This window comes from Pipistrellus kuhlii, unplaced genomic scaffold, assembly GCF_014108245.1.
Source record: "Pipistrellus kuhlii isolate mPipKuh1 unplaced genomic scaffold, mPipKuh1.p scaffold_m20_p_3, whole genome shotgun sequence".
Classification (NCBI taxonomy): domain Eukaryota; kingdom Metazoa; phylum Chordata; class Mammalia; order Chiroptera; family Vespertilionidae; genus Pipistrellus; species Pipistrellus kuhlii.
Window position 1 is genome coordinate 52,712,075 of NW_023425529.1, and position 16,661 is coordinate 52,728,735.

A 16,661-nucleotide genomic window follows, 5' to 3' on the forward strand; every position below is an offset into this window, starting at 1 on the left:
GCAGGGTCTCAGGGCATCTTTAGGCTAGGGCAATGCAAACAGCGATGGTTGCCAGCCAGCCTTCTCTGCCTTTCTGAGTTTCCAAGTCCCCGCGTCCCGCACTCCCGTGGAGTAAGCAATGATTGCTAGGTGCACCTCTGCAAAAATGTCACTCTCACTTTCCGACCAGATGACTGAGTCCAGCTTCTCCCCATAGACATCTGGGTCCCCCTCATGTCCTCAAAAACTGGATTTCAGAGTGATCGGGAGCTTGTCTCTCTTCAGGTTGAAAAAAAGCCGAGCACCCAGTCGCCCACCTCCAGCCCCATTTGCATGCCTCTGTACCTCAGCTTTTCAGCATTTATGTGCCTTTCTCTTTCCTTCTAGTTGTAAAATTCTACTCAGCCAGCTTTCCTGTGGTTCTGGGTAATAGATGTTTTGTCTTTTAGTTGTAATTTTGAAATTGTTGTGCAAGGCGGCAGTTTAGTTGTTTACCTTTGCCGCCATCTTGATTTCTTTTAAAGAATATAGTTTGTTGAATATAAATGGAATTTAAAGTAGGAGTTTTTGGTTGTGGATTTTTGGTGTGTTTGTGTGTATGTGTTTTATTCTTTTAAGTAGAATGGAACTTTTAAGTAAATAAAATCAAATACTTTAAAGTGTACATAAAAAGCATAAACATCATCATATAGATACAAAATACTACCTTTTGTCCAGTTATTAAAAGCCTTATAAATTTTTTAAAAGCCTTATAAATTTTTTAAAAACTTTTCTTCAAAAGGCAAAAATAGTACATGATATATTAGAAATAAGATCAACACTTACTAAAATTGTTGCATAACAATTTATATATTGTAAACAGTTTATAGTATTGACTACTCTGTGATAAAGTTATTTACGGAGAGAAGCTGACTCGTCATCCTCTATATTAACCTTAAAACGTTTGTGTACTTCTATTAAAGGAGATTCTTTAAGTGATTTTTTTACATAAAATTTAAATCTTACATTACAAATTGTTATTTGAGTCCATCTTCTTCAAGAAAAAAAAAATGCATTTGAATTTGCCTTTGTTGTTTCAGGTAGTTCAACTTATCAGTACTGAGATACTACCTTATGCCAATTTTATTCCTAAGGAATTTGTTGGTCAGATAATGACCATGCTTAACAAGGGCTCAATACATTCTCAGTCATCTTCATTTACAGGTATGTTATTTCAGTTGTCTTTTAAAAATGTTAAGTATTGAAGTATGTTTGAAGAAGCTTAATGTAAAAATGTTTACTCCTATGATTGTAGTAAATGTAAATGGGTAAGGTAATTTTTATGAATGTGATTTTAGAGTTTTAAGCTTTATGAGGGGAAAATGTGGTAAATATTCTGTGAATTATATGCAATGAATTAATTGCAAAACACTTAAGGAATCCACTTAAGTCTTGCAGGCCGACATGTTTCCAGTTTTGTGAAGTCATGGATTATTGGGAAGTGTATATTCTGCCACTTAGTAGTTGGTTAACTTTTCTAAGTTTTTGTTTTATCATCTGTAAAATGAAGATATTAATACCAACCTCTCTGGACTATAAATTTCCGAGTTAGTCCATTAAAAAAATAGATACCTTGACATTAAAGAAACTAACATTTAGTGAATACTACTTACTATGTATGGGTTTTTATGCCAGAATATTAATCCCATTTCTCACAATATTTTTGTGAGGACAAGTTCCATCATATTATAGAAAGGGAAATGGGTTTAAAAAGCTTGAAAAAAATTTCCCACAATCTTAAGGCTGGTGGCCAAAATTTATCCTTAAAAAGAACTACATGCTCCTTTTGATGATATCATGCTGCCTTACTGGGAGATGATATATAAGTTGCCTTTTGTTGTTATTTCTCTTTTCTAAATCTGTGCTTAAATGTTAAATGTAACAGTGGCATCGTAATGTGGTTTTTCAGTATGATGATTAAAAAATAGTAAAAATGTGCCATGAATCTATCCTTAATCCCCAGAATTTACGAGAGCCATGACTAACTTCTACTAAGCTGAACACTTTAAAGAGCATATATGTGTGTAGCTTGACCACTAGATGTCTCTCATGTTGCTTACTTCACAAACTAGTTCTTTTTTTCCTAGCCCAGACAGTTTTTAAAACTGATCTGGTAAAGTGCAGATTTAATACACATGAAAACCTCAAAGAAAAAATCTTAAAGTCCATTTATCTTAATGTGATCACTTTTATTATTGAATGTGTAAAAATTATAGATACATTTTTATACAATACACATTAAGAACAATATTTATAATTATTAGATGCAAATATTCTTCTAGGCTAAATGTGGACTACTGAGTTACAATGTATGCTTTTTTTTTTTTTTTTTAGTAGTTTTCTCATGCTATCTCTTGCCATTTATACTATTTTTAAAATTCTTTTTTATTTTTATTGATTTCAGAGAGAGAGAAAGGGAAAGGGAGAGCGAGATAAAACATCAGTGATGAGAGAAAATCATTGATTGGCTGCCTCCTGCATACCTGCTACTGGGAATTGAGCCTGTAACCCAGGTATGTGCCCTGACTGGGAATTGAACTGTGCCTTCTAGTTTATGGGTTGAAGCTCAACCACTGAGCCATACCAACTGGGTTCATTTATACTATTAAATGTATCTGATAAGGTGCATGAACATTCTTTCAATAAATAGGAAACACTTCTCAGCTTTGCCCTTGAGTATTTTTTTTTAAATATATTTTTTATTGATTTTTTACAGAGAGGAAGGCAGAGAGATAGAGAGCCAGAAATGTCAATGAGAGAGAAACATTGGCCAGCCGCCTCCTGCACATCCCCTACCGGGGATGTGCCCGCAGCCAATGTACATGCCCTTGACCGGAATCGAACCCGGGACCTTTCAGTCCGCAGACCGATGCTCTGCCACTGACCCAAACCTGTTTCGGCCCCTTGAGTATTTCTTAAACACACACATACGGATCTTTCTTGCTGAACAAGAGCAATTTGTAAACACAGAGGATCCAGTGGTCATTTTTGGTCTCCTGCTCTTAAGTACTATCTGACAGCCAAAGCTCACAGACATTTGAGGAAATCCTTCAACATGAAAGAGAAAGACCAAAACAAATGAAGAGGGGCAAAAGAAACTTGGAGGAAAGAGGTAAAGCGGTGTCATAGAAAACATTTTTAAGAAGAAAAGCACAATTATTGTAATTAGAGTGCTCAAAGAGATACTTTTACATTCATGAAACAAGAAAAATGTTATTAAAAGAGAATAATTAGAACATTAAAAGAGGTCATAGAAACTAAAATGTGATCATTGAAATAAGTTCAATGAAGGGTTGGAAGAAAGCATTAATGAAGTAACCTAGAAAGTATAGCAAAAACAAAAAAGAAGAAAATGTGAGAAGAAATAAATAAAATTAATAAAGAGGTCTAACATCTGACACTGGGTCTTCCATAAAGAGAGCAGAGAAAAGCTAGGAGAGAAAATTCTCAAAGAAACAACTTGAAATAAATCTCCAGATTAAAAATGGCCATTCAGGATTCAGAGCAGTAAAAGAAAAAGAACTCACAATAAAGCATGTTATCATGAAATATCAGAACATTCGGGGATAAAGAGAAGTTCCTAAAGATTTCAGAAAGAAAAGAACAAAGTTCCACATAAAAGAGTTGAATGAAAATGACACATTGGAGCCTGGGCTGGTGTCTTCAGTGGTTAGAGCATTGGCCCAAGCACCGAAGGATCTCAGGTTTGATTCCCAGAGCAAACGTGGGTTTGCTCGCCTGGCCCAGTTGGGACATATGCAGGAGGCAACCAATCTATGTGCCTCTCACATTCAGGGGGAAAATCATATATATAAATTTGCTAAGAGTTGTATTAATTTAACCTTTTATTGACCACCAAAAATTATTTTACAGAAGCAGAGATTGATATTCGTTTGAGAGAAGAATTTTCTAAAATGTGTTTTGAAACATTGCTCCAGTTTTCCTTCAGTAATAAAGTCACAACGCCTCAGGAAGGCTACATCTCACGAATGGCACTCTCAGTACTTTTAAAGAGGTCTCAAGATGTACTACATCGCTATATAGAGGATGAAAGATTAAGTGGTAAATGCCCTCTTCCAAGGTATATATTTTATTAAAGAAAGAAATATACTATTATAGTTACTCATCATAATAATTAAAAAAAAAAAACCTCTGAAAAGTATTTTCACAAGTGATCTGAACTTCGCCTGAGACTATTTATAATTTGATGTATTCCATACAATCTAAATGTTCATAAGTTTTGCTGCTGATATATGAATGTTTTATTAAGGGATGCTTTTCAGTACCAACTTAACTGTTTTGAATTTGAAAAATAAATTGAATTCTGAAAATTTATTAGTAACATAGTTATAGTCATCATTGAAACTGATTCATCAAAACTGATCTCTGAAATATACTTGGATAGCAATAATAAAGTTGCTTTGCTTGGGCTGTTTTTATTTATTAGATTATAACATTATTTGGTTTCAAGATTAACTTCCCCTTCATTTTTAAATATTTTGTGTTTATTCTATTGCTTTTCAATTGAATCTTGGTTATAATTGTGCCATGAAGTGTTGTATTCTATCATATTATGTTTGATGCAGTTACCATTCACTATTTTCTGAAAAGCTGCATTGCAACAGGATAAAATACTTCAGTGCTTACAAAGCATGGCTTGAAATAGTATCTTGTCATATATTAGGAAAATCTTATCTGTGGAATGAAAACACAGACTAATCTCAGGAATGAGGTTGGGGTGCTGTTTAAACTATAGCAGAACAGCTTTTTTATTTTGTAGGGAGAAAGAAGGGACTCAAGCTACTTTTGTTGATCCTTTGCTGCAAGTTTATTCTTCATTGCTGATGTTTCCAAATAGTGCCTCCTTAGGACTGATTTTGAACATGTTATTTGTTGTATTGGAACGTTAAATAAGCATTATTGTAATTTTAAACTTACTTTTAACGGTGTAATAAAATATGTATTAGGAGGTAATAGTAGTCTGTATTCCCATTTAATCTTTGGCAAATCTTTTTTAGTACTAATTAGTTAAGATAAATACACCTTTTGCAGAGAAGCTTTAAAAGCATATATTACAAAATGTTTTAATTTTAAGTAGTTACATGAAACAGTTTACAAATAAATTTAGATTTGTATTAATAGATTGCCTCTCCCTCCTTTTTAAATTGATAACTAATGGTAAGAACTATATATCTTACTAGAGGCCTGGTGCACAAAAATTTGTGCACTTCAGGGGGGGCATCCCTCAGCCTGGCCTGTTCGCTCGCAATCTGGGACCCCTCAGGGAATATCCGACTGACAGTTTAGGTCTGCTCCCCAGGGGATTGGGCCTAATCTGTCAGTCAGACACCCCTCTGACAGCATGGGAGCCCTCGGGTGATGTCTGACGAATGGCTTATGCCTGTTCCCCGGCCTAAGCCCTTAGTCAGACATCCTTGGTGCTGCCGCTATGCTAGCCAGCCAAGAGCCAGCTTCTGGCTGAGTGGCGCTCCCCCTGTAGAGCACACTGTCCACCAGGGGGCAGCTCCTGCATTGAGCATCTGCCCCCGGTGGTTAGTGCGTGTCATAGTGACCAGTCATTACCAGTTGTTCCACCGTTAGGGTCAATTTGCATGTTACCCTTTTATTATATAGAATTTGCATACTGAAGTACATGTTAATAAAATAATTTCTCTTTTTTAAGAATTTAAAACTAACATTAACTTTACATTATACTCCATTTTTCTCAAAATCCATTTAGTTGTATAAACAGTAAAAGACACACATGCATATGTTAAAATCTTAATGAAAATAATTTCTTGTTTCTTTTTAAGGCAACAAGTAACAGAAATCATATTTGTTTTAAAAGCAGTTAGTACTCTCATTGATTCACTTAAGAAAACTCAGCCTGAGAATGGTAAGTGCTTAGAAACTCAGCTATTCTAAACTCATATATGTTCTATTTATAATGTACTTTTTAATATTATTATTAAGTTAACTGAATTTTAGGAACATACAACTATTAGACTTACTTTTCTCCAGTCTTGATGACACTTAAGCATCAGCCCATTAGGATGTAAATTAAGTAAAATTTATTTCTAATGTTTTGTCTTCATGTAAAACATCTGTTTGGCTGACTTTTTTTTTTTTTAAGTAAATTGGTCTGAATTCAGGGTGTTACATGGACAATTCATATTTTGTGTGTTTTTAATATAGAACATCATTGACTTTTTCAGGTATAGGGAAGCTTCAATTCTACATTTGTACTGATTTACTGTAGATATATCAACTGTATAAATAACTATGGATCATTTTTATAGTACTTCCTTATTTATTTTCCCTTTTTGTTACTCATTCCTCTCCAATCTGTTCTTCACATTATGGCCAGAAATGACTTTTCCAAAAGTATATTCAACCATTTATTTTTCCATCCTTGTAAAACAAGACAAAAAAATCTTTTTTACTTATTACCTACCAAATGCATGAAGAGTACTTTCTGACTATACATGCTTGATTTCCCACTAGACCTAATACACCCTACTCTCCCACCAAATTAAAATTCTATCTACGCATGTATTACCAACCCTTTGCTTATTTCATTCTTCTGCCTACATCCACCTAATTTATTTATTTATTTTTTTTTTATTTATTTTTTTTTTTTTATTTTTTTTTTTTTACATCCACCTAATTTAAATACCACTCTTCTTCAAGCCTGTTTTTAGTCCTTGAAGGTAAATGATTTCTTTATTTTTGTTGTTGAATTCCTAGCTTTGTTATATATACCTTTGCATTAAAGCACCTATTTGTGTTATAGTTATACATGTACATGACTCTCCCCTTAAATTGTTAAGTTCTTAAAAGTGTTTTGGGCCTTGTTTTGTTCTATTTTGTATCCTCTACAACATTGTTACTCAAAGTCTGGTTTGTTGGACTAGCCCCTGATCTTAAGTTTATTACTGATCTAGGAAAGTAAAGAGCTGGCACCAGAATGTAAGTCAGTTGTATCACTAAACACGCTCACTCAGCTGACATTTTTTATACAACTTGATTTTGTTAAATAAGGAAGTATATTGGTTTACATTCTGGCATCTTAGATGACTGGCACTTTAAGCAGCATTTCTTTTATTAACCAAGAAAAAAGGAAGTTCCTAATAAATGAGTCATATTATATTAGTTATTATATAATTAAAATAAATACATGTTTTTCTGTTTTTAAATCTACCCATTGGTACTTTGGCCTAAAAAGGGTGAGTACTATGTGAACTCTTAAGAGGCAATAATAGACTTATGATTATTCAATCCAAATAGAGGTGTGGAATTTCTGGGGAAAATTCTGGAGGAATGTCCTAAATTCATCTCAAGTTCGAATTTAAATTCTTATTAAAAAAAAATACTCTGGCTAATTTTTCAGAGAGGGAAACCATGCATTGACTTTCTAGAAATCAGTCAGTAAAATCTTTATTAGATCACAGGATAGAATTAGTTCCTTAAAAATATACTAAAGACATAAACAAGGAAAATCTCTGTTTCCCATGTTACTGCTCTAGATATATTACATATAACCAGTATAGTCATTATTTCTTCAAATAGGTTCTTCTTCTGTTACCCCTAAAATTCTGATGTTGGTACACTTGAAGTTGTTCCAGAGGCTACACTACCTTCAACTTTCTGGATTCTCTTCTCTTCTTGTTTCTCCGGAGGAGTGTCCTTTGCCTGTTTGTATTACAAATCTTTGACTTGATTCTTGTGTTCCTCTAGTCTGCTGTTGGGTCTCTGTATAATATTTTTTATTTCGGTCAGTGTATGTTTAATTTCTAGTTGGTCCTTTTTTATATCCTCGAGGGTTAAATTTATTGGCCTTTTCTAGGAAATTCTTGAAAAACCTTATGACCATGGTTTTGAATTCTATATCCAGCCTTTTGTTCTCCTCCATTTCTTTCGTTTGAGATCTATTTCCTTGTCTCGGCATTTTTGCTGCTTCCCTAAGTTGGTAGAATGGCTTTGTGTATTTGGTGTCCTTTATGGCCCCGTGGGTCAGCCTTTTTAGTTACCTGAGGTAGACACTCTTGGTGCTCCCCTTTGTGGACTGTGTGTACAACCTTGTTATAGTTAAGTCTTGATTGTTGTTGGTATCACTGGGAGGAATTGACCTTCAGGCCAATTGGATGTGAGTATCAGCTGGATACCTTCTGTATTGGAGACAGTCTTATAGGATCTGACTTGCAAAATTGAAAAAAACCTGTGCTCAGCTTGGATGGGTCGGAGTCTCAGGGCTGAGCCGACAGTCTTGGCTTCCAGTCAGTCCTGCCCTGTGTGTGCCTCAGACCTCTGCCTTCTGCGGCTCCCCTGAGTTTCTGCCTGACAGTCCAGATTCCCCCTGCAAGAGCATGGGTGCCCCAGGGGCTTGCCCAGAATTGGGTTGGGTTTCTGTAGTCTGGAGCTTCCAACTCCTTTCGCTATGGAGAGGGGTGGCAACCTTCATGGTCAGACCTCTCTGCGCGCACTCACGCGCGATTGTAGACCCTGCCTGCTGCAGCTTCCAACTCCCCCAAGTCTCCCAGTCTCTGAGTCTCCGGATGCCTTTCTTTATAGTCCAGACTCCCGTATGAGCCTGGGTCCATGGGGTTTTGGGCAGGGTTGGGGTTTAGTCCAGTCAGAACTGGGGTTCAGTGCAGCCGGGGCTTCCTTTCCCCTCCCGCCAGCGAGGCACTCGGCCGCCCTTCCTTTCTGCACACGAGCATCTCCTACCTCAGCGCCTTGCGGCTCCCCTGATCCGTGAGCTTCTGTCCTTTTTTCTTTAAGATACATTTCATTGATTTTTTTACAGAGAGGAAAGAGAGAGGGATAGAGTTAGAAACATTGATGAGAGAGAATAATCGATCAGCTGCCTTTTGCACACCCCTAGTGGGGATGTGCCCGCAACCAAGGTACATGCCCTTGACCGGAATCGAACCCGGGACCCTTCAGTACACAGGCTGATGCTCTCTCCACTGAGCCAAACCAGTTTTCGCTCTCTTTCTTTCTGGTTGTAGATTTTCCCACTCAGCCAGCTTTCTTGTGGTTTTGGATTATATCCGTTCTGTCTTTTAGTTGTTTTGAAATTGTTGTGTGAGGCGGCAGCTTAGGTGCTCACTCACTTTTTAATTTTTTTTATAATTAAGTCCAAAATGCCCACCAATATCTATGGTGAGTTTTTAAAAAATATTTTAAGAAATTTGAGTAGCTTTCCCTTAGTTTAAGAAGTTATCTTAAATAATGTATTTTTATATTTTCCTGTAATAAACAGGGCAATGTAGGTAAGTTTCAATATATGCAATCTTGTTCTCCTCAAATTTTTATCTGAGTAAAATACAAATAAAATTTATCATCTTAACCATTATTAAGTATATGTATAGTTCAGTATTACTAAATACTAGAGGCCTGGTGCACAAATTCGTGCATGGGTAGGGTCCAGCCAGCCTGCCCCAATCGGCATGGGGGTCTTGTCGGTGGTGGGGCCAGCCAGGGGAAGGGCCCGTCCCGCCAACCTCTTGCAGCTCCTCTCTCCACCCAGTCCCCCCCAGATTGACCTCCCTACCCTGATCAGGGGCAGGGCCTGGCAGCCAACCTCCTGGGGCGCCTCCCCAAGGCTTGCCCCTGAATAGCCCCCACCATTCCAATTGGCTTGTGGCCCCTCTCTCAGCCAGCTCTTCCCCTGACTGCCCCCCTACACTATCCAGGGTTTGGGCTGGCTGACCAACCTCCCATGGCCCCTTCCCTGACCGCCGGTCCCCAATTGGCCCCCTAAATTGCGGTTGGGGCCCAGTGGCCAATCATCCATGGTCCCTTCCCCCAACTGGCCTGGCCCTGATCGGGCCCCAATGGGGTGGGTCAGCTGGCCAACCTCCTGTTGTCTCCTCCTCTCAACAGGCCCAGCCCCAATCCTCCCTGATTGGAGCTGAGCTGGCCGGACCCCACCCGTGCATGAATTCATGCACTGGGCCTCTAGTTGTATATAGTAAATCCTCGATTTTATGGACCTCAATTTAACAGACATCAGACTTAATGGACAAAATTTCTGGTTTGTAAGTCATATGTGAAAATTAACACCCTGTTAATTTTAAAATGCTTTTGACTAAGATTTGTTTATAAATAAATTATGGGGTTATTTTTTTATTGTCAATTCACTGTTATTTTTAACAAATTTTAAACAATAGGGCATATGTTGGAATAAACACTAGTAATTTCACCACCATATATAAATATTACATATCTACATATTTATATTACACATTTACATAAATAAATATCACATATCTACTTTAAATCCAAAGTGACTGTTCATAAACAATGTTCTTTGAATGATTAGCATGTGATCACAAAGCATCTCATTTGGTAATTGTTCTTTGGTTGAGTGGCATGCCTTTCTGCAGCAGTTTTTTTTTTTTTTTTTTTTTTTTTTTTTATATTTTCATTGATTTCAGAAAGGAAGGGAGAGGGGGAGAGAGAAAGAAACATCAGTGATGAGAGAGAATTATTGACAGCTGCCTCCTGCACACCCCCTACTGGGGATCAAGTCTGCAACCTGGATATGTGCCCTTGACTGGAATTGAACCCAGCACCCTTCAGTACAAACTAATTGGGATATAACACTTTTGTCCATTCACTAAATGTCATTCAACAGTACTAATTGTTCATAGTAGTCCCTCCCAACTACAGTTCAAATCTAATGATATACATCAAAGATTGTCAAACAGTCCAAACCAGTGTTGCTCAGTGGTTGAGTTCACAGTTCAATTCCCAGTAGGGCACATGCCTGGATTGCAGGCTCAGTCCCCAGGAGGGGTTGTGCAGGAGTTAGCCAATCAATGATTTTCTCTCATCACTGATAATTCTATCTTGCTCTCCTCCTTTCCTCTCTCTGAAATCAATTTTTTTAAAAAGGTTATCAAGCAGTATAAGAATGAATCTATGTGTGGTTATTTAAAATTAAAAGCAATACCAAGGACATTACAGATAAAATAATTTAATATATGTATATTTTTAGCACACAACTGTATAAAAAATTGAACTCTTTTCTAATTATTCTTGAAATGTACACTATATTCTCTAGCAATTATATTGAAAATGACTAAGGTTTTGAAGTTTTCTAAGCTACTTGACTTAGTTTTCAAAGCTTTTGCAAACTGCAGTATCATTTTAAAATGTACTTTTATTAATTTTGTTGGTATTGATATGTTACACATTGACTATATATTTTCCCTTACATCTTACTAAATATTGCAGGGAATCTCCCAAAGGTAAAAGAAGATTGTGAAATCTCCATATATTTTGGAATTTTTTCTTTGCATTGTATTTAAATGATTATGTTTATGTTAATTGTGTGATCTCTGCCATTGAAATCCACCCTTTTCTGAGGTTTTATACTTTTTGCATTGCAGTTGATGAAAATACCTGGGCACAAGTAATTGCATTATACCCAACGTTAGTAGAATGCATCACCTGCTCATCTTCAGAAGTCTGCTCTGCACTTAAAGAGGCACTAGTTCCCTTTAAGGATTTCATGCAGCCACCAGCATCCAAAGTTCAAAATGGAGAATCTTGACCAGCTACAATAAATTTAAAGAAGAAAGATATCTAAAGAATGTCTGCTCCTCAGTGAGTCTTCTATTAGAAGACTTTCTTACTACAAATAATTCTTGGCAGCTGTTGTTGGCCTTCTTTAAATCGTACTTATCTGAGTTCAGTAGTTCTTATTGCAAGCTTACATGTCAGCAAGGCTCCTGAATGAGTATCAGTGCAAGCCTTTAATAAATTGATTAGAAGATGGTTAATACTACAGCATACCTGCTACCATATATTCAATTGGTGATTTAAAAGTGAGCTTATGTACAGTTTGTGATCTTTGTGTTAATGATGTACTTTTTAAAAAGAAAGAAAAGATATTTCATTCAGTCAGATTTATTAGGCTGGTGTTTTTGCGCTCTTTTTCAAGTACAAAGGTGTACTAAAATTTTATGCAAGACGGTACTGTAACATTCCATATTATCTATAACCAGCCTTTGTAAACAAGAGGAACTGATATACTTGTGTGTAAAATAAATGGTTACAGTTCTATATAAAATAGTTGCATTTATTATTTAAAAATTTTAAATACTGCTAATGTTAAATGCTTGATGCTGTATTTATTATTAATATAAAATTGTTTGCTTATCTTTTTACTTATAATTTGCCTTCTTAATTGGCAGATACACTCACCATATAATCATGCAGTTAGCTTAATGATTATTTTAAATGTAGTTGCTAGTCACTATTAAAAGTCTGGCCAGAAAGTCATGTGAACACAGCAGCAAATAGTTTATGATTTGCTGATTTTGCAACTCCAATGTATAGGTTATTAACTTAATACATTGAGATATTTTGTAGCACTATGACTCCATCATACCTCATTTCTTTAAATGTCTTTTCCAGCTTTCACATGAGTATGTCTGTTTTTATATTTGCTGTCTGGATTTTAAAGACTTTGATATTTTATATTTCTATTAAGTCTCCTACCCCCACCCTCGCTCCCTCCCTGACTAACAGCATTTATCACTGACTTTGAATTATGACCCAGGCAAAATGACTTCAGATTTCCTAAAATTTTGCCTGTAAGGTTTTGTTCATTTCAGTGCTTTGTTTTGTAATGTCTTCTTAAGAAGCAAAATAACGATGCTGACCCACAGATATAAAATGTGTATGTATTCTGAAACAATGAGAAATGTATTTTTGGAGTTGGAAAAGCATTTAGAAGTGCAGTAAACTTTATGTCATGGAGAAAAATGCTAATTTTGTTTCAATTTCCTCTGCTATTGAAGAAATGCTCCTGAGTACATTAACTGTTCCTTAAAAAACGACTGACATAGATTACTGTATTTTTTATTTTATGGATTATACTATTATATTTTTGTTCTGAATTAAATTTTCATTATTTATGTGAAGACTCAAGGATGTTTAAAACAATTATTTTTCATAAGAAATCATAATTGTCTCAGTATTATTTTAGTGTGCTGGAAGGACTTTGATTTTAATAGAATTTATGCCACTCCAGCATATTTATAAAATGATGAGAAGATATTAGGATTAATTAATGAACAAGATAAAATTCTGAGGCTATTGTAATTGTGTAATTATTTAATTTGCACTATTATCTGTAAACAAGTGGTTAGATATTATTTTTAAGGGATAGTATTTTTTTACATGAATTAATGAATTTTTACTTTCTAATTTCATGTAAAATTAAGGTAAAATATGGCATTTTCTAGATATTATCTTCAGCATTTTTCTTGAAGAAAGTTGTAAAAATTAATTGCTCTAGCTGTATATTTAGTTTACTTTCTGTATTTGGATATGTTAAATTGGAGATTAGAAAAATCTGCATATCACTGATAAAGCACTGAAATAGAATAAGAGTAGTGTACGGGTTCAGTAACATGTTTAAAGTATTGCCAAAAATTTACATGAAGTAAAAATGCATCTATTCTTGAGAAATCACAGATCAATTGCAATTAGAATTATCCTCTAGTGAAAGTTAAATGAGAGTCAAAGGTATATACATATATTAGTCTAGTAATAATTAATGTCGTTTTCTAATACTTTTTTAAATCGAATTTATTTAAACAATACAACAAAATTTAATCAACAATATAGTTGCCGTTTTCTACTACTTGTGCCCAATGCCCAGGAAGCATTTTAATCCCTCTGTTGTAAAATTCTTATGATTTTGATGCAAAAAATTCGGTCAATGCATTTTTGAGGCATTCTTCATTATTAAATTTTTTTCCAAGAAGAAAGTTTTGCAAAGAACGAAACAAATGGTAATCAGAAGCGGCAATATCAGGAGAATATGCAGGTTGAGGGAGAACTTCCCATTCCAACTGGCGCAGTTTTTCAGCAGTGATTCTTGCAGTCTGCGGTCGTGCGTTATCGTGGTGAAGAATTACGCCCTTCCCATTCATCAGCGCGGGTTCTTTTTCTCTTAAAGCTTGGGCTAACCTTTCCAATTGGGCACTATACACTGCACTTGTCATGGTTTGGTTAGATGGTAAAAGTTCATAATGAAGAATTCCTTTAAAATTCCACCAAACACACAACATCATTTTTTTCGCATGCAAGTCAGGTTTTGGCGTGGGCTGCGGAGCCTCATTTTTGTCCAACCATTGAGGCCGCCTTTTCAAATTAACATACAGCACCCATTCTTCATCTCCGGTAACAATTTGCTCTAAAAACGGCAAACGGTTTTGATGAGAGAGGAGCGAACTGCAAATTGTGACTCTTTGATTACGGTTGTTGTTGGTCAACTCATGAGGAACCCATTTTCCAAACTTTTGGACTTTGCCAAGTGCACGCAATTGATTGGAAATTGTTTTCTGTGAACAATTTAAAGTTGTCGCAAGCTCTTGTTGGGTAATTTGAGGATTTTGCACCAAAAGAGCTTGAAGAGCTTCTTGATCAAAATTGGACACACGGCCTCGACCACTCTTGTCATCTAAAGAAAAATTTCCCTCGCAAAATTTCTCAAACCAACGCTGGCATTTTCTGGCACTAACTGCATCTTGACCAAGAGCACTACAGATGTTTTTTGCAGCCTCACTTGCTTTTCTTCCTAATTGGAACTCGTAAAGCATGCAGTGCCGAATATGCTCTTCATCCGCCATCTTCTTAGCCCTAGTTTTGCAACAAAAACCAAACCAAACACAAACTTTTTCAAGCAAAACTTGTTAATTGCACTTCACACGTTCTGTAGATACCACGTGTTTGAAGGTTATGTTAATACAAGTCAACACTAAGCAAGATTTTAAACAAATGTTTAAAAACGACATTAATTAGTACTAGACCCAATATTTATATAAATGGATTGGTTTTACTAATATTGTATTAGCTTTCAATACCAGGACCATACCCTACAGTTCAAAACACAAATATGGTGAATGTGTAAATACCATATAAAATAATGATCAGTGGCCATCTTAATGTCAGGCAAGCTGGGCCACCCCCCTTGGTACTATAATTTGACAGTTTTTCCTCACAGAATATCTCTCACCACTCCCAGGAGTCACTACTAGTAATTAATTCCTTTGAGTCAACCATACTTCTAGGCTAAAATATCTTGATTCCTGGGAGTTAACCCTTCTCTTGTTGGTATGAATTAGATTCTTCAGTGACTAGAAGAACTGGGCTATATGAGATTACTACATTCTAGGAGATTTAAAAAGGAAGTTGCCAAAGCTAAGATCATTTTATAGGACATTTAAGACGATGATTAGTCCATGAAACAGTAATAAAAATGTCCTTTGGGATACATATTATAATTACAATGAGTTTTAAGCCTCACATAATCATTTTTTGACACTGATGGTACCTTTTTTTTGTATTTTTTTTTTTTGTCTTTTTCTTCATCCTAACCCAAGGATATTTTGCCATTGATTTTTAGAGAAAGTGGAAGGGAGGAGAGATAGAAACATTGATGTGAAGGAGACGCATCAATTGGTTGCCTCCTGAACACACTCCAACCAGGACCAGGGATCAAGCCTGCAATGGAGGTACATGCCCTTGACCAGAATAATTTCTTCGGGATGATGATCTCTCCATTGAGCTAAACCAACTAGGATAGTGCCTTTCTTATATATAGAATGCTGGAAAACAGACATCTAACAATTGGATTAAAATCCTTTTCTGACTTTTTTTCATTATAAATTTTTTTTTTTAACTTGGAGTAAGTTTACTTTTTAGTTTCCTATACTGCCACTACCAAAGAGGAGAAGAATGAGTCATTTTGTAGTGTCTTATTTTGTACTCCTTTATAACTAGTGATAACTAAAAGTTCTATTAATTTTACCGTATACATTTGTAACATTTACTTAGGAGCTTATAGATGCCAAAAGAAAAAGAAAATGCATGCAAGTCTGCCTTAGAATCATTTTTTACTTGATTTCATTTTTTAAAATTTTACTAACAACTATATTGTTTACCTGTTTTCCCCTATATAGGATTATTGATCCAACTCTTGCTATATTCCTTAAATTATGTTACACTAGATGGAAGAGGTGAACAATTAAACATATATATTTTATTCTGAAGAATAGCATATACTTAATATTATAATAGATTACTTGTCCTTTCTCAATATAACTTGAAAGTATTTTGTTCATTGTTACAATTTGGAGTCACTGGTCCCAGGCAGCCATTGGCCAAAGAGCCCATTGAGAAACAGAATAAAATAGCTTAAATTATTGAAGTGTTAACAAACAACTCAAAAGTATTAATGAGGTTGTCATTATTACACTCATGTTAATGAAAGACAGAGTGTGTGTGTGTGTGTGTGTGTGTATAAATAATGACTAATACATTCTCCTCAAGTATAGAATAATTAAGATAGGCAATGACTAATACATTCTCCTCAAGTATAGAATAATTAAGATAGGCAACCAGATCCTCGAAAAAGACTGCTGTAGGTGAAGTCTGTCTAGCGAAGGCAGAATACTTTCAGGAACTCATCTTCCTGTGATTGCTATAGATATTAATAGTGGAGATTTAGAAGCCCTGGAATGAATGGATGTCCAGGCCATGAATATTGTGAACTTCTGATTTTTAATAGAAAATGACCACAGATGTGGACAAAGATGGTCTGAAAGCATTGCCAGCAG

The 16,661-nt window shown here is 35.6% G+C and overlaps 1 protein-coding gene across 27 annotated transcripts in view; it reads left to right on the forward strand.

The window, feature by feature from the left end:
* Nucleotides 1–12,197, forward strand: part of MON2 (MON2 homolog, regulator of endosome-to-Golgi trafficking) — a 100,469-nt gene extending 88,272 nt beyond the window's left edge. For 22 of the 27 annotated variants that reach the window (XM_045588208.1, XM_036458564.2, XM_036458568.2 and 19 more), the window contains 4 exons: nucleotides 1,059–1,182; nucleotides 3,892–4,099; nucleotides 5,832–5,914; nucleotides 11,418–12,197. In XM_045588208.1, the coding sequence (XP_045444164.1) occupies nucleotides 1,059–1,182; nucleotides 3,892–4,099; nucleotides 5,832–5,914; nucleotides 11,418–11,581 (579 nt within the window). In that variant the 3' untranslated portion in view covers nucleotides 11,582–12,197. Of the gene's footprint in view, nucleotides 1–1,058; nucleotides 1,183–3,891; nucleotides 4,100–5,831; nucleotides 5,915–11,262; nucleotides 11,277–11,417 lie in introns of those variants that run through there. The other 5 variants (XM_036458566.2, XR_004991501.2, XM_036458574.2 and 2 more) reach the window with 5 other exon arrangements.
* The last annotated feature ends 4,464 nt before the right edge of the window (nucleotides 12,198–16,661 follow it).